The following is a 19,044-nucleotide window of genomic DNA, read 5'->3' as shown; positions in this document are numbered from 1 at the left end:
CCATGCATTCCTTAAACACATACTATAGTCCATGCATTCCTGAAACATATACTATAGCCCATGCGTTCCTTAAACACATACTATAGTCCATGCATTCCTGAAACAAATACTATAGTCCATGCATTCCTGAAACACATACTATAGTCCATGCATTCCTGAAACACATACTATAGTCCATGCATTCCTGAAACACATACTATAGTCCATGCATTCCTGAAACACATACTATAGTCCATGCATTCCTGAAACACATACTATAGTCCATGCATTCCTGAAACACATACTATAGTCCATGCATTCCTTAAACACATACTAAAGTCCATGCATTCCTGAAACACATACGGTAGTCTGTGCATTCCTGAAACACATACTATAGTCCGTGCATTCCTTAAACACATATGCATTCCTTAAACACATACTATAGTCCATATGCATTCCTGAAACAAATACTATAGTCCATGCATTCCTGAAACAAATACTATAGCCCATGAATTCCTGAAACACATACTATAGTCCGCGCATTCCTGAAACACATACTATAGTCCGTGCATTCCTGAAACACATACTATACTCCGTGCATTCCTTAAACACATACGGTAGTCCATGCATTCCTTAAACACATACTATAGTCCATGCATTACTGAAACAAATACTATAGCCCATGCATTCCTGAATCACATACGGTAGTCCATACATCCCTGAAACACATACTATAATCCGTGCATTCCTTATACACATACGGTAGTCCATGCACTCCTGAAACACATACTAAAGTCCCTGCATTCCTTAAACACATGCGGTAGTCCATGCATGCCTGAAACACATACTAAAGTCCATGCATTCCTTAACCACATACTATAGTCCGTGCAGTCCTTAAACACATACGAGAGGCCTTTCATTCCTTAAACACATACTATAGTCCGTGCATTCCTGAAACACATACGGTAGTCCATGCATTCCTTAAACACATACGGTAGTCCGTGCATTCCTGAAACATATACTATAGTCCATGCATTCCTGAAACACATACGGTAGTCCGTGCATTCCTGAAACACATACTATAGTCCATGCATTCCTTAAACACATACGGTAGTCCGTGCATTCCTGAAACACATACTATAGTCCGTGCATTCCTTAAACACATACGGTAGTCCATGCATTCCTTAAACACATAAGGTAGTCCGTGCATTCCTGAAACATATACTATAGTCCATGCATTCCTGAAACACATACGGTAGTCCATGCATTCCTGATACCATAGTCACAAAAGAAAAGAAACATTGAAAACTTCGCATATATTTTGTACATCATCAACTAGACAAACAGTGGTAATATTGGTATATTGGTTTATAAAGACCTCATGAAAAAATGTACTTGCAAGGTAAGGCTTATAACTGTAATTTAAAAGACTTTATTCTACTAAAGGATTATTGCACTCCATTTACGAATTCCATGGAACATTACTTGCTGTAGAAAATATTCGGGCTCCCGCCCTCTTCAGTTTCATTGGGGAAAACTGTTTCGATTTATATCATGTCCATCGAATGGTTCAAATAATTATGAATCCTTACAATGTACAATTGGACAAAAATATAAATAATCAAAAATGGACATGAGAAATTCAGGAGCTCAGAAAATAACACAATATTCAATGGAATCAGTTAAAAGGTTTGTTTCCCCTTTCGAGACTGTCATGGTTTACATATACTCCGTTTACGTATCAATGTGCAAACAAGAACACCTAGGATTGTCAGGAAATAGTGATAATGGGACCAAAAAAAGAGTCCGCTATCATTTAAACTGTTAACATTCGTCTACTTATAAAAGTGTTTCGAATGCAATACAATTAACAAATATTTCACTCTAAGACGCAAAACTGGTACCATTCTTTACATACACAATTGAATTTTTATCATTTCTACAACATCTATGTGGTTTAGGTTCACAACAATTCCATCACGGTAGATGAGAAAGGACCTGAGCAGGATGTTACGGTAGAATCAACCGTTCCTATTACCTGTAACAGCCCCTTCCAGCAGACATGTCAAATAGGTGTAGAAATGAAGGCATCCACTGACCCAAACGGTAATTAAAGACCCTTGTATTATCATTTCGTATTTCATACATAATGTTTTCTTATCATAGAATGGTGTAACTAGTCATGAAATTGTAATAATATAATTACAATATACGCGTCTTTACTCACAGTATTATCGTTATTTTTTATATATAGCTTGATTTACAATAATCATTGGAAATAAGAAGATTATCAAAATAGTACATGATTATTTAGTTAACGCTTTCTAAAAACAAAGAATTTTAATTTTTGTAGAAAAGAAAGCAAAAAACACAGGTTCTATATATACCTGTATTTGAGAATGATAGGTCCGATTTCCGTTTAAGATCGGTTGGGGATTATAATTTAAGAATATCGTAAGATGAAGGACTAAAAATGATTTCTTTGAAAATTCACAAAGGTACATTTTGATAATTATTTTCTCCTGGGTTTATTTGAACAAATCTGTAAGAGCAAGCCCCCTTGATTAAAATTGGGATATGTAAAACGGCCCAATCGCCCAGGCAGTAAAAGGGACAAGTTGCCGGCCCCATCGGACCCCGGCAGCTAACGGAACAGTAAATTGGCCCAAATCGGCCCCTGGCAGTTAAAAGGCTGAAGGCAACAACACCACAGAAAATGATGACGTTATAATACATTAATTATGTCGTCACAATACCATGTTCCAAAATTGACAACTAACTTCTTAAACTTCCCAGACATTTGCTTCTCTTGAGAAACATCATTGGTTCCTTTTTAATCTTATTTAAACTAAAAAAGTAATCTTGTTTTAGGTTTGTTCTTTATTCTTAAAATTTTCAAACTATTTTATGAATGATTCTAATGGTTCACATCTTGTCATATTTTGAGTTGGCATCTATCTCTGTTTTCAGATGTTTCCACTACCAGTTGTACCTATCAATTAACATGTGATCCTGCTACTCAGACTTACAAAAGTACGATAAAGGTGACAGCTACACGTGACTTCGTTAAGGATGGTGACCAGCGGCACGAGCTTGCCTTCCGTCCTATAAGTAACCCGATTTCTAATCCTATGTGGGACGGTTATTCAGTGAAACCAATACAGGTAATTGTTAAATATTGTATTTTCACGTGATATATCAATTGTAAAAAAAAACACAAACAATAGAATCCATCGAAACTGACCGTTTTTGCGTAGTTACAAATAAAAAGATATTCTTATATTTGTTCAATTTGATGAATGTTTTTTAAAACGAGTCCAGAAGCTAAAAAGAACTAAAGGTCGGACGAGTTTCATAAACATCAAATGAATTTAAATTCTTGGCAAAGGTACATTTTATCACTTAATAAGAAATAATAATTGCCTAAAAAGTGTACTTAAACTATTATCGAGTCTTTCGTGTCGTTATCTTGACCACGAGTAAATTGCCCTACCATGTGACGTCACAGTGGCATCTTAAAATCTCTGAAGTCTTGTATTTTGTTTCATTCTTAAATATCAACATTCCGTATGCTTAGACCCATTGACGAAAAAGACATTAATTTTTGCATAACACAGGTGACCTTATCACTGCATATTGATACACTTCAATGACGAAGCACAGGGGAAACAGCCCTCGATGTAAATTTGTTATGCTTTTATGAATTGAAATTAAATATGATTGGCTTGATTTTTAAGCTAAAATAAGGTATGTAAAGTATATGATAACAATATACGACTTTATTAATTCTACAAATTAAATTTTGAAAATATTTTGTTGTTTTGTTGTCATGCTGTTACCAGGACCCCCAGCGAAATTTTTAAATTTTCCCGTGAAAACATGATGATCACTCTACTGAGTTGCCATCATGTTTAATTGGACAAAAATACCAGTATTTTATTATTTAAGCTCGAATCGGAAAGGTCAAAGTACTTAAAATTTAAATATACGGAATACATTTTTTTTTCAACATTCATGAGGTCATACACTGTAACAGCATTGGCTTTCTGGACGATTCATGGTAAATATGTCCAGAAAGCCAATGAATGTTGAAAAAAATATATACTTTAAGTGTCACAATGGATAACACCAGAACTATTACACAGTAATGGAATACGTATCAATTACGGTTTCAAATTGTCATATGAACCTTTTAACTAATGAATTTCTGCAAATAAATTGATACCGAACCACGTCAATGCGATTACAGGGACCAGGTTAATTATGAAACTAGAATTCGATATTTGTCCGTGTTAAGTAAAATCGCTCACATGAGACACTGATATGTTTTTACTAAAAGGCTTACGATTTAAACCATTGTATTACTTTCAACATTTGTCTGAAGTCGACATGATACGTATGTTCTTTTCCATTTTTACTAAAATATTCAACCCATGTATAAGAAGTCAGAGAATTAATTAATTCGTACAACAATGTAGATAGGTAAACAAATGTTTTCAACATAATTTTATGGAAGAAATATAAAAATCGATAAATGAACCTCTTTTATAATAATACAGTTTTCGTTCAGATACGGTCTATAGATCAGCCTCATGGTAAATGTTCAACAAGTGGAGATCCTCATGTCTACCAGATTGACGGTTCGAGGTAAGCTATGATTTTGATTGCTTGATTCTATACATCTTAAGATGAATGTTCATGATAACAAATAGATCATGGCTAAGTAACATAACTATTCTCTGTTATAAAAGATATTTTTTCTCGTATTATAACTGCTATATGAACGTTCCACTTATATTTTGTTGTCTTATTTCGCATTGTGATCAATTCTTACTTGGATCAAAATCTTATTTGCTAAGCTACGACAAACATGTAATATGAAGTCGTGTTTTACGCTAAAATTGGACAATCAGACATCAAATAATGCGTTCAAATTGAGAAAGATCATTTTGGATTTTTTTCTGTTGAGAAAATCAAGCCAACTCTTGATAATTTACAAATGTGGATTTATTCTCAAAATAAAGAAACAACCACAGGTGTTTTTGGATTAAAAGCAAATATATACTCACTGCCTTTAACCTAGAATTTTGAAGTATTGACCGATTGGCGTAGGGCCATCCGGAAACTTGTAAGCATGATTAGATGTATGAACTATGTGAAAGCGCCGTCGGCGTATACCGTAGAGGCACATGACGTAAGACACCAACTGCGCCGGAAATCGATTGTAGTTTATAATAGTAGTACGAAGTGACAGGAAGCAACTTAGCTGAGGAACGAACGCTGTTTGCTATATCTCACCCGACGAAGGGGGAAACGTTAATGTCCTGCCGCGTTGTACGGTATCATTCTTTCGTAGTTTTGTTTATCCTATGATTCATATAGGATAATAGGTTTGTTAATATATTGACAAATTTTAAAAGTCACTAATTTATCTTTTGACTATGATTAAAAATCCAAGATGGCCACTGCGGCTTCTGATTGGTTAATTGTACGGTAATAGCAAGATCTTATTCAAACTGACTAATGTATGGTTTATCCTAGGGTTTTGTTTTGTCAATACGAAAATTTGTCTTAAGTATTGTCTTAAGTTCAAAGATAACAATTTAAAAAAAAAAAAAATCATAACAGTGCTTCTCATATTCAGAGAAAAAAATGTGCCGCGAACTAAGAACTAATCTGGTTATCTGTAATTGTAGAAACATTGCCGTAAATGAAATCGGAGACTTCATATTCTATAAGAGCCTAGCAAGACCATTCGAGGTAAAGTATTGAAGATATGTTATAAACTTATCGAGAGTATTTTTGTTGAGGAATATGTCGATGTATTTTTTATTTTTTATTAATAAGTTGCAGTTGCATTATATAGAGTATATGGCATCAAACGAGTGATGATTGGTAATGGTTTATATCAAATGTAGTAGATAACATTTGAGAATAAACTTGTTTCGATATAAATCGTTATGGTGTCTCACAAGATGGATATCTCGTTTATCCAATGATCCATATATTAAAAGTAAAACAATACCAAACGTCAGCGATGGGGAGAAATTATATGTAAAGTTGTTTTGATGTCGACAAATAGTATGGCGTCAAGTCATGAGAAGTAATCTAATACTGTAAAAAATAAAAATAAAAATTAGACTGGGATTAAATGAACATGTAGCAGGAATAAAGTGAAATATTCTATGAGGATGTCTGAAATGTATGTAGATAATATATATCAAACATATATAAATGTATTCACTAAACAGTTTAAGATAGGTGTTTTTACTTTAAGTATTTGAGATATTATAGCTACTCATGGATAACTTGATTTAAAATGGGATTAAATAAGTAAGGAAAGTGTTCTAAATGAAGTTATTTCAATTACATTATACATCTTTAAATGCTTCTCCATCACATAAAATATATTTATACAGCCAATCCTCACTTGTTTACATACTCATTTCTTTTTAACTCGTAGGTCCAAATCAGAACATGGGGATGTGGACACTTCAACCCCTGTATCTGCTCTGTTATAGCACGTGAGGGAAATGACGTTGTAGAAGTTGACATGTGCGCTAAACGTTTGAATCAAATTGCTGCACCACATCTTTCCCACTGGCCGTTGGCGGGCACAACAGTTGACAAAGATTCTACAGGGAAACGGTTAGATGTAAGTTTATAACGACAATCTCAAACTAACGCAAACGTTGCATTTAAAGTGGATAGAAATATAATTTATATTCATATGCACGAAATCATATTACGCTTTACACCATTGATTAGTAAATATTATACAATTATGGACTTCTGAATATGATGTGATATGAACCTGAAAAAGTGATATTGACCGAGGCGAAGCCGAGGTTAATATCACTTTTTCAGGTTCATATTACATCATATTTACCAGCACAAAGCCCATAACTGTTTAATGATATGCTTCAACAACAACAAAAATGAAAAAATCAAGGTTCTAAATTTTCCTTTTTTTCTCTCATGTTTTTGCCTCCGTATAAAATTTAGCCAGTGTTGAATCCGACTCTTTAGTTAGAAATCGATATTCACCGGATAACCAGTCTACATGAGTAGGACTGAGGACTTGACACGTGTATGGGATCCGGTCAATGTGATTGCGAGAAACGTTCAAGCATATAATAGATAGTGTTATATACAAATTTTACAATTCCAAGTGTTTCCAAAGACAGAGGTTTTAAATTACGTCGAAGGCAGCCTATGGTCGTTATTCTGACACGAATTACAACCATGAAAGGATTTCATAAAATTGGCCCTAAAATCCATCACAATTTATCACCTTTAATCGCTACAGTAACAAGTTGAAATTTTCATAAATTAAAATATCTGAAAATTCAGCCAATTTTGTCATGCTTTTGTATAGTTTTTTCTCTTTGAAAATATAGGGCACGTGCTTGAACACATTTATGTCAACAGGGAACATTCATGCACTGAATATATATATGTTTGTTCAGGAATGTACACTATTGTTTCTGAGAGAGAAAAGAAATGAAAAATTTACAATATTGACTGAATATTTAAATTTTACTCAGTTATGTAAAATTCTAACTGTTTATCAAGACAACCGGGGAAAACAAGAAACATTTTCATAATATAGTTCGGGTAAATTCAAAATTTGGAAATAAATTATTTCAAAATATGATTAGAATTTGAATTTTATTGGAATACTGAAAAAGGGGGAAAAAGTTCCTTTTAAAAAGCTTTTAGATCACTGTTCCTGGATTGGTGATGACTTCCCTACTTTCCTGGATTTGACAAAAGACACCGTGACAGGTGTTACATGTTTTTCCGGAAGCACCTTATTTCACCTGTGGTGATTTGTGAGGACTGGTGACATTTCCACTTTGTCTGTAACCGGTGATAGACTTTCATTTCTTTGTTTATTGATGCTGTAACAAATATATATATATTTCAAATAAATTGGGTTTTCATCAAAAATACTTTTAACATAAACATTTCACTTTGTGTGATGCTATACAGCCTTATTTTGCAGATCAATTTCCCTTCTGGTGCCCATCTTATAGTACGCGCAGCATCATACAACCCTAATAGAAAAGAGACGGACGGATTTCTGACCCTTAATCTGCAGGTTCCTACAGACGACCTTGGCAAGTCTGTTGGACTTTGTGGAAAATACGATAACAATCAAAACAATGATCTCGTAGGAGCAAATGGATATAAGTATTCCACAAATACGAAAGAAAAGTTTGTCCACACGTGGCTGTAAGTAATTGCAAAATAGGAATCAATTCAATTTGTTTTCACCAGATATATAGTTGATCTTATTACTCTCAATTGTGAAAGCAATAATTGATTCACTTGTTCTGTTTATTGATGATGATATATATTTCAATTTCAACAACATTTATTAACACCAAATTGAATGACAAAATCAGAATTGAAGCCTATACTAATCAACTCCCTTGGTGGCATGTGGACATATTATGAAGTATTTACAGTTTGTTAGTAATTAACATATGTCCTACTGTCAGTTTCATGAGATCCCGATCATATTTAACGTAGGAATTTAAATCGGCAACTTAACCTTTAGAGAAAACAAAAGAAGAAGTCTTTGACCCTAGAACACTGACGTAGAACTGAGTATTTGGGTAACATATCGGATACTTCATCTTTAGAATACTTCCTTTTTGACATGTTTTAATCTTATTGAAGTTATTGCTATTTACTACCATTATTTTAAAGTAACGAACTAGATTTATCACGGCCATCTATTGAAAGTAAAAAAGTAGGTGGTGAACATTTTTAACAGTGTTACAGTACAATGAAAATATATTCCCATACAAATAAACTGTACAATAAAAACCATTTCCAATTGTGTCAAACAAATAGGTCCACAACTATTTTCCGATCATGTCGACCGATTAACTATTACATAACTCCAAGTCAGCGTACACACTTAAAACTTTCTCCGATGAAAACATCAAAGGATATATTCAAGGATTGAAATGCACCACTTTCACATTTATGATGATATGCAGTACAGCCCGCTCAAAATTATTCCATGGTAGAGCATCTTGAAAAATATGTTTGGAGGAAACTGTGTTGCATGCCATTATAATGATAAAAATATGCATTTCATTCTTTGAATTTAAGTTCTAAACAGCAATAATTCTGTTATTTTATCGTTATTTGTAGTCTTATTCGGTTCAAAATACATTTTCAAGAACCTTTTTGACAAATTGGCAGAAAATCCATTTTTGCGTAAACAAGATCGCACAACCTCTATGTTAGTTGAGATATCCAACAGAACACCGAGTATGATAATTAACTTATCATACATGGTAAAATTTTAGTTTATAAGTACATGTAATTACATTGAACATGAAAAAATGATTACCAGGTATGCAAGTATTGATACAATTATTAGATTGAAGACCGCACAGCCCATGCGTTAGTTGATGTTTTCAACTAAACACCGAGTATGTTCCTCGGAAATAACTGATTATTCAGTAATATTACAGGTTTTAATTAATCATTTTGAACATGCAGAATGTGGGGGAATATAAGTAAAGACATTATAAACTTAAACATTTAAATTTCGTCCACGGTTTTCATCGATAAAACAGTTAAGGACATATGAATCAATCCAATCTATTATCTGCATACAATTACAGTGTGAATCCCGGTTCGAGCATGTTTGACCAGAAACCTGCATACTCGCCGTCAGCCGCAATCAACAATACCAACTACTGTCAATGTGACCACCACAGAGCTGACTGCACTAAAACCAAAGCTAACAACCCACTAGCCCATGTAATATACCAGATGTTGTATTGATATAAACGGCACAAACATATCTATATAGATAACGATCCACTAGCACATATAATGTACCAGATGTTTATATATCTATATAGCTTTAGAATGAATGTTAAAAAGGAGCACATATGGAGAAAAACAGGCTTGCTCTTTAAGACATTTTAGTTTTCCAACAGTACTTTTTGTCTATTTTCGCAAAATTGCATGCAAATATGCATCTGTCAATGGCAAAATATTTCTTGTGTGTGTGTGGTATGTATTTAACTGGAATCCAATGAGATGACCATATTACGAACATATGTCGTTATTTTTCTGGACATGTTTTTTTTTTATTCTAAATTCTTTTTATTATCTTCTCCAGTTAGTTTACACAGATTTCAGACACACATTCAGTTGACTTAAAGATGAAACTCTATCACGATGTGTTAATAATTTGATATATTTATCATATTTGACCTATCAATAATAAGGCATTCTCTCTAGGTCACCAACATATACTTCTTTACAATACTTATGCTTCGAAATGATTTAATGAATTGGATCAAAATGTACTTTGTAATTTTTAAATGATAGGTTATTGTGATACAACTGTTACAGCAATGCGGAAACCTAGCATGCACGAATGTCGCGAGCCACGGTGTACACCCGCGTGATCTGGACTATCCTGTAGAGTCTAGGAGCCAGCGTGAGATAAGACAAGGTAATTCAGTGGAAGTCTTGTGTATTGAACTATTAAACATATCTATTTGAACCATACATTATCTATGCAGCATTCAACTGGTGAAACTCGATAGATGGCTGTTACATATAAAACCAATCCCATGTTTTCTTGATATCGGTTTCATTTCTAGTATTTTTATTCCTCATGCTTATGTCATGGAGTATGTAACTTCCTCATTTTAAAAAGAGATAACTTGTGTGACCATAAAATTGTATGCATGGCATAACATTAATACTACAAAACCCCTGTAGTTTGACAATCCAACGGTAAGATGTCTCCTTAAATAACTAAATAAACTATCTTTGCTTGAAAGAAAATGACGTTAAACTTTGACGATAACATATAGTAAGCAAACCTATATATTTCGAGTGTTACATAACTTGCCCTGCTACAGTGTAATAACTCCTGTTGTGTCTTGAATTCACATTTAATAACATCTAAAACAGAGCTGTGCTTTGCTAAATAATCCCAATGTTTTAGTTGGTGCTATCACAACTAAGACACCATTATGCTTCCACTTGCATTGTGACGCAACAAGGGAAGTATTCTCCGGAATCTAAATGTCGATGTTTTAGTCTTCAAATCAGCACAAGAAATGGATGTATTCATGAACGCTTGCAACGAATTTCGGTCATGTGATGAAACAAAATGAATATTATATTTAATCTCAATTAAGGATGATTTCTTTTTAAATTAGCATGCCAGAGGCCTGCTAAAATAAATATATATTTTCTTAAAAAATGATATAAAATGGAAACTTGTAATCGAATATTTACGTATCAATAATATGGTGCTATCAACAGGATAATATCTTTCCGATTATGTTGAACGTTAATCCAGATGAACTTTCATCTACCCAAATGTTGACCTATGATTTACTGTAGTTTACAAGCGCACAATAACGTCGTTCCCGACCCCGAGCGGGATGACGGAAGCCATGGCTATCAAGTCGTGTACGGACGCCATCCGGGGATCCACGCTCTACTCTCGGTGTCAGTCCGTCGTGCTGTCCGAAACTGTTAATTATTACATCGACGCATGCGTAATGGATATGATGGTAATGACTTCAATCTCATATTGTACATATATAGTTGTTAATAAATTAAACCTTTTTATTTATTTAGTGTTTACCTTATGTTCGGGTGGCGCTTTTTTATTCTGCCCGTAAAAAAATTAGGATTACTATTTACAATAAATGCAACTTACCTAATTATGTCCCCCAAAACGGAGTTTGTGTATGCTCCGTTTCTTCTTCTTCTTCTTCTTCTTCTTCTTCTTCTTCTTCTTCTGCCATGTATTTGTCCGACCATTTTCTCAAAAATCGCAAGGCATATGTTGATGACACTTCACATGATTAATAATGGGCATATGTAGTTGTCCATTCAAGGTTTTTTTTCCAGATCTTTGATTTAGCAACCACACGGCACGGAGGCTTCTGATTGGTCGAAATGTATATATTGTTCGATTTTCATGAACATTGGTATATAGGGGTATTAGGGGACTGTGAATTCAACCGCATATGTTTCGCTGCCATATCAACCACACAGCAACCACACGGAGGCTTCTGATTGGTTGAAATTTAGAAATCAGTCTATATTATGAAAATTAATGTATAGGGGTATTTTGGGACTGCAAATTCAACTGCATAGGTTTTGTTGCCAAAGCAACCACACAGAGGCTTCTGATTGGTCGCATTTTAGAAATCAGTCTATTTTATGAAAACTTAGTATGTACATTGTAGGTGTATTCTGGCATTGCGACTATGGGGGCAGTTTGGGAGACTTCTGTAATGGTCCCCCATTACAATTACTACTTGTTGTTTATTTGTTTTTCCAGTTTAAAAATACTTTCCTTCTGATATTAAGCAATCTTTTTTTCAATACATCTTCCATCTGTCTAATTATTCGTACAATATTTTTAATCTAAAATTATCAGTTAAACCCCTTACTGAAAGTATTGAAAATTATATAACTATATAATCTGATTATACATAAAATGTATCTTGTCTAAATATATCATTCATCACAATCCATCTCCATTGCAGTACTCGGACAGTGACGTGTTCAACGTCGCTCATATGAATACTTTCGATTTTGAATGTCAAGACACTGTCCTCCGAAATGTAAGTAACTACGCCAAAGGATCTCATGGCGAGAGAATCCTGCCGCCCGATGTCACCAGTCACGTGTGTCCAAATCAATGTAGCAGACGTGGAACCTGTCACGAAGGCACATGCGTGTGTCACACCGGATATACAGGCAATGATTGCTCAGTTCCAGTAGGTGTCGCCCCAGTCGCCAGCCATATTCGTGGGTATGTGTTTCTCGCAACACTGACATTCTTCTCATAACTAATTCTTAAAGAGGCCAGATAATGATTTTTTTTATATCTTTCCTTTAATATCCTTAGAACAGTGATTATACGGAATACATTTTCATCAACTCTTATTTCATCAACTCTTATTTCAAACCTCAAACTCACATCTGTTGATTAGGCAGTAATTTCCTTGTTCAACCCAATGTATGAAAACCATTGACTACAACAATAAGTATGATAAATGCACGTGTTATATTATACCTGTCAGATCTGTTGTAGACGTCACTATGACACGTGTAGAGCACGTTCCATCGAATATACATTTGTTATGTTGCTACTCTTGTTCATCTAAATATATTATAAATTGAAAAGCACGCAATTGTTTGTTCTTGTCCGCCGAGAAATTAGCTTAATTTAATTTATATTGATGTAACCAGGGACGTATAATGGCTCTATATACTGTCCCTGATGTAACGTAGGTCATTACTTTTTCACTGCCATCGCCAGGAGTCGAACATTGGACATCTGACTTACTAGTCTTACGCTATACCGTATGAGCTCAAAAGAAATTCTCCCTAGCCGAATCGGTAGGAAGCGGCTAATCTTTTACCAGGGTGTTTTTGAAAAACTTTATTTTATTGCCAATATTTTATATGTCAAATTCAGATTACATTTTCACATTTTGTTTGTGTGTATGGTAGTCAAGGAATTATTAAAACAATTATGTGGATACATACAAATTACTTACAAATGCTATGTTATTTAAGGCGTATTGAAATTACAACAATTATCATAATCAGAGTTTCTGCGCTTAATATACCTACGTTCAAATTGTGTATTTTAGTGATGGCCTATGTGACGTGAAAGACCGGCATTGTATGAAAGTCCAGGTGATTGCTCGACACCTCATGGACGGACCGGGACTCAAGTGTCGGTACAAAAAAGCTGAGGTGGGAAACAAACGACAGTCTTCCGCGTAAACCTATAACACACATTAACTACTGTTACAATTTTGCAAAAATAATTTCTGTTTTAATAAGGATACTTTTGAGAATAGAATTGATTAATTAGATATGTCGATACGATATTACAATTACATCATACGTTTTATCTTCGGTATATCCGGTTGGAAAATGTTAAAGTATTTGACACAGAAAGAAATCTCAAGCTTCAGTCAGAAAGTGTGTCTATTGTAAAAGTTGACGCTTGTTACTTTCAAAAGCAACGAGCAAATAACATCGACTTTTAACTATAATGTTCTATATAGTTAAAACCTACTTAGAAATAAAACGTATATGTCATCTAAAAGCGCAGACGATTTGATTATAGAATCACACCTACATAGCGTGGTCGTTATATAACACATAACTTCAGGCATGCGTAATGTTGACTAGGGCACTCAAACTTTTGCTCGTTTTAAGCCATTGATGTACTAGTGAAAAAAATAATTTATTAGTAATCGAAAATGTGAAAGAAGCTGAAGATTTTAAATACATATAACACATATATTGCCTATGTTTGTATATCAGATTGGTAACGGTGTAATATTGTCAATATATAATACACATACATCGCCCTTGTTCGTATACATGTATATCAGATTGGTAACGGTGTAATAAGAGCGAAGCTCTTTAATGGTAACACATGCGTGCGTAAACAGAGTTGCTTCCCCTTTCTACACATTGCCTTTAATTCTTTTCGTCCGGAAGAAGACCTCCAGTGGGGAAAACGGAAGTGTATCCTTGAATCAAAGATAATTGTGGTTTAACACATGCATGAACATCTTCATATAGTGAAAGAAATCTTCATTTATATTACTTTCTTTTAGATAAAACCTTATATACATTCTGAATGAAAAAAAATCGATCAAATACAATGTGATACAAACAGGCATGAAACCATTCGCCACATCTCGGCAGAGTCCGTACCAACATCAATGGCATGAAACTTCGTTCAGAGATTATCATACTATGACGTCACAAACACGTCACATTCCATCGGCCTTCATCAGTTATTTCCGGAAGGATGAAAAATAACTGGAAAATCTTGGAACTGATGTCCGTTGCATTTATCTCTTTGTCGGTGCTTCATGACTTTTTTACTTCTCTTCTTGCCACAGGCACAAAAAGTAAAAAATGCAGATATTTTATGAAGATCAACCAGGCTCTGTTATTTTTTCTACTGGGAGATATCTTCAAAAAGAGCCGGCATTAAACCAATAGGTCAACGTGTACATTTATATTTTCATCGTCTAAAATTCCATCAGCTTTTGATTTCCATTTAATGAGAATATCAACGAATTAATTATTATTTTTTACAAGTCTTGTTATAGTCTTTACATAACTTAGGGTTGCATCACCACCACTCATCAAAGAAACAATGAATAATGTGTTTATGTCGAAATCAACAATAATTTTCAAGACAACCACCACGAATTCAGAGCCCCTTTTTAGCAACGTATTACTTTTTCACACCACATGCCGATTTATAACTAGTTACAGACAGAAACTGTTTATTTTATTTGGCATATCCTTACCTGTCAAACCTCGACGACAGTAAAAAAATAAATGTGAAATTCAATCCGGTGTTTCAGGATGGAAAAGGAATTGAGACTACATCGATATAACGACAATCTCAATTACATCAAAATATTACAATGTTTTTTGGTTTCTTGGTGGGTTTTTTTAACTTACATCTCAATACATTTACTTAGACTTATCGTTAAAAATATAATATGCACTTGTTTTCGAAAGCAACTGCCTAACATTTTTTCCCAACTCATCTTGATAATTCTTTGTGTGCCCTGACTGAAGCACGCAGAGGATTTAATTCGTAATGAATGAGGAAGTCAGAGTATCCGGAGAAAACATGCGTGGTTGGGCAGGTGACCGGGATTGGATCCGGTCATCTTTGTGAAGACGAGCGCGCTATTCACTGCGCCACCCGACCCATCATATACGTTGAGCACAAGAACAATAACTACTTTAGCTTCGACTGGAAGAAAACGGCGTCATTACTGCAAAGATTATATTGTTAATACATTTTTTCTAATCATCTATGATACAAAATTCTCCATACGGGAGACCGGGGCAAGTTCGGACACCCCCGATATTTTTGTTTTTTAGCTTATATTTACAAGTTTGAGGCTCTTAGCAGTTTAGTTGGCTGGGCTTTCACAGGAAAAAAAATGGCGAGGCAAACTCTAATGTACTGAATTACTAAGCAGGAGAAAACAACTTTTGAGAGGCCTATACGGAAAGAAAATCATAATTGTTATGTCGGTCTTAAGTCTCATTAGAGTTCATGTTTTATTGTTATTCCTCGATTAGCCGACTTTAAAAAAAAAGTTTATCTTATCTCATTCTGAAAGCAGTATATCTAATTCTGAAAGCTACGCTGTTTTTAGGCTTTGCCTTTTCATATTATTGTCAATATATACTACACATACATCGCCCTTGTTTGTATATATCAGATTGGTAACGGTGTAATATTACCCTATGGACCGTACATTGATGCCCCAGCCTTCTTAACAAGCTTCCTGGAGGTCGAGTGTAGCCTACCTGAAAGTGCTGTGTTAACAAAAGGTATTTACATTAATCTCGATTTATATAAGGATATAAGGAGTAGATGTAACGAAGCAGTTACTCTAGTTAAGTCAAATAAATGCATAATTCTTTCCAAAATTGAATCAGGGTTTTTAAAGTTAAAAATTTATCGAATCACTCACTTTCGTAAAACTTTCAGTAAAAGAGGAGCACAACTATAACACAATTTATCAGGGCATTCAAAGTAAAACAGTAGTCGGACACCTTACTTTATGTCAAAACAGAAGTGAGAGATCTAACTCAAATTAAGTGTAATCTCTTAAACGTATGGAGGATGGGTTTTCAAATAAGGATCGCAGATGGGATATGTGTATTCTATACTACACAATGCGGTCGGGTTTTTTTTATTTGTTTATCTAATAATCTTTTTAACTTAAGAAAATAATATTGGTATAACGTATGACAGAAGGATATCGATGGCAAATATATAGTACTTAGCTCATATAGAGGGGTGAGGCAAGTTATAATATTTAAAATAAGTGAAAAAACGATATGGTTATTAAAATGGAACAAAATATATCCTCCTTACCTGTGTCATTTGCTAGTTTCTGTTTAATCCTGTTCACAGACAGTGTCCGTGAGGCCTTTGTAGTGTCTGTGGCAAGTGATGGTGTGTTGTACAGCTCAGATCTTACCTTTCTTGTCTACGACGGTTTATGTCAGATCTGTGATATCTCCGGGAAATGCACACTAAAGGTAATGATAATCACAACAATATCACTTCACTTTTAAAATTATTTTCAATTGAAAATTTTGTAAAATCCTTGTAATTTAATATATACGAGATATATTTATATATATGACCAGTATTTACTGAGACGTTTTATACAACAGCAATTGACACTTGTTGTCTGATATTGCAAATCTGATGCGAACATGAAAAAATAAACCTTAAATCAATTAGCATTATTGAAATAACAAAAATAAAAATAGGTTTCTTTAATATAGGGGAACTTCTATTGCAGGGTAAGAACTGTCAGCCCCGATGAGAACTTTTAGCCCTCAGATCGTGCTTTGTTTTCAACAGTGATCCGATCATTTTATACGACAAACAGTTAAAATAATATTATAGTAAAAAGGAAGATGTATTTTTAAACGAGATTGAGATATGAAAACATCCCTTAGATAAAATAAGTCGATAAAGCATATATTGAAAGCATTGCTATGGACAATCCAGAATTTTAAAAAGGCACTTAACTTGATTACAAAGGAAGAGAAGAAAAGTGAAAAAAATAAAACATAAATAAAAATAAACTACATTGAACTACATTCAATGTCACAGGGGTCAAATGTGTCAAATGAATATTGTCAAAGTATTGGCAACAACAAATGACTTCTCAAAAGTCTGAAGTCATGGTATTTGGTATGTAACTTACTTGTCTAATAACTGATTGAATTGTTCCAAACTAACCATTTGGTACATATCGATTTGCTGAGTCAGCGCATACGTTTTCCAGACGAATGAGATGCAGTTAAGGAACTTAAAAAATTAACCAACAGTGACCTACTTTCACTTTCTAGGATAACGCCTGTCTGATTGAAAATGCGTGCCACAGGGTCGGAGAACAGAGCTCTGACGGTGGCTACTGTGACCCCAATACTGACCCGTACTCGTGGACCAGAAGTACTGTCGTCTCCGGTGAGTTTCCATTGTATTTATCTGATAGTGTTTACGATACGTTTTCGTCAGAGATATTTTCTGTTTTTTATTCTTTCACTGATAAACCTTTGTGCTACAAAAAAAGGAAATAGTGACCCTTTCCATTTATCTGCGTAGAGGATTTATTTCTTTAACAGTTTCCTTTATCGTAAGTAACGTATTTTTTGTAGAAACCTTTCATAGCGTACAAAAAGATATTTTGGTTAGCTTGCTCTCACGATAAATAACATGATGAAATAAAATCCACGATTTAGATGTTTTTATTGATATAAATAAACAAAAATCAAATCTGCACAACTTTACGATGCCCTCGTATAAATGTTAACATTAGAATGTATTAATAGGCGTACTTTAATGATAGCTTTTAGTTCATTAACATTTTCTCCGATGGTAACAATTCAAATTTACTTTAAACTTATAAAATATTTTTATGTCAACGCCTTTTTCTAAACAAATCAAATGAAAAACATTTTTAAAAATTCAATAATTAAATAATGTGGTACTAAACAAGTAACCGGTTAGAAGTTTGGCTTACTTTACAGATAAAAAGAAATAGAAAATTCAGTCGTTATCAGTTTTACAAACCTATGCTCGATTGTACTGCAAATCGTTTCCCATATCATTTGCTGTTAGATGACGTTCAGTGTGGTTGACATTGACACTTGTCAGATTTTAAAGGGTATATATTTCGTTTCAATTTTAAGTTTTCTGAAGATAATTTGATTATTCCAATCATGCTTATGAAATTGTTGCTTAATCCACGAATGTTAACCTACAGAGATCAACCACTACACATCGACAGGGTCTGGTTGTCAATGTGGCTTTGACAAGACTAGGTTTGACTGTGCCTGTTGTACCAATAACGGCTGTCAGTGTGGAGATGCTAAACCCCACATATGTACCAGCTGTAATCACTTGGACTCGTGCGCGACTTATCCTGATCTCATTGTCAGAAATTAAAATCATCT

General features: G+C 34.2%; 1 protein-coding gene across 1 annotated transcript in view; it reads left to right on the top strand.

Annotated features, from left to right (window-relative positions):
* Positions 1-19,044, top strand: part of LOC110464993 (von Willebrand factor D and EGF domain-containing protein-like) — a 28,528-nt gene extending 9,484 nt beyond the window's left edge. Inside the window, exons 6-20 of the mRNA XM_021520531.1 lie at positions 1,941-2,085; positions 2,950-3,143; positions 4,550-4,626; positions 5,676-5,739; positions 6,443-6,634; positions 7,988-8,217; positions 9,630-9,768; positions 10,372-10,474; positions 11,380-11,552; positions 12,540-12,808; positions 13,656-13,761; positions 16,284-16,395; positions 16,985-17,112; positions 17,938-18,055; positions 18,855-19,044. Coding sequence (XP_021376206.1) covers positions 1,941-2,085; positions 2,950-3,143; positions 4,550-4,626; positions 5,676-5,739; positions 6,443-6,634; positions 7,988-8,217; positions 9,630-9,768; positions 10,372-10,474; positions 11,380-11,552; positions 12,540-12,808; positions 13,656-13,761; positions 16,284-16,395; positions 16,985-17,112; positions 17,938-18,055; positions 18,855-19,036 — 2,232 coding nt within the window. The 3' untranslated portion in view covers positions 19,037-19,044. The remainder of the gene's footprint in view (positions 1-1,940; positions 2,086-2,949; positions 3,144-4,549; positions 4,627-5,675; positions 5,740-6,442; positions 6,635-7,987; positions 8,218-9,629; positions 9,769-10,371; positions 10,475-11,379; positions 11,553-12,539; positions 12,809-13,655; positions 13,762-16,283; positions 16,396-16,984; positions 17,113-17,937; positions 18,056-18,854) is intronic.

Source organism: Mizuhopecten yessoensis, unplaced genomic scaffold (genome assembly GCF_002113885.1).
Source record: "Mizuhopecten yessoensis strain PY_sf001 unplaced genomic scaffold, ASM211388v2 scaffold11045, whole genome shotgun sequence".
Classification (NCBI taxonomy): Eukaryota; Metazoa; Mollusca; class Bivalvia; order Pectinida; family Pectinidae; genus Mizuhopecten; species Mizuhopecten yessoensis.
Note: the sequence above shows the minus strand (reverse complement) of the source record. Positions and strands in the feature narration are given on the sequence as shown.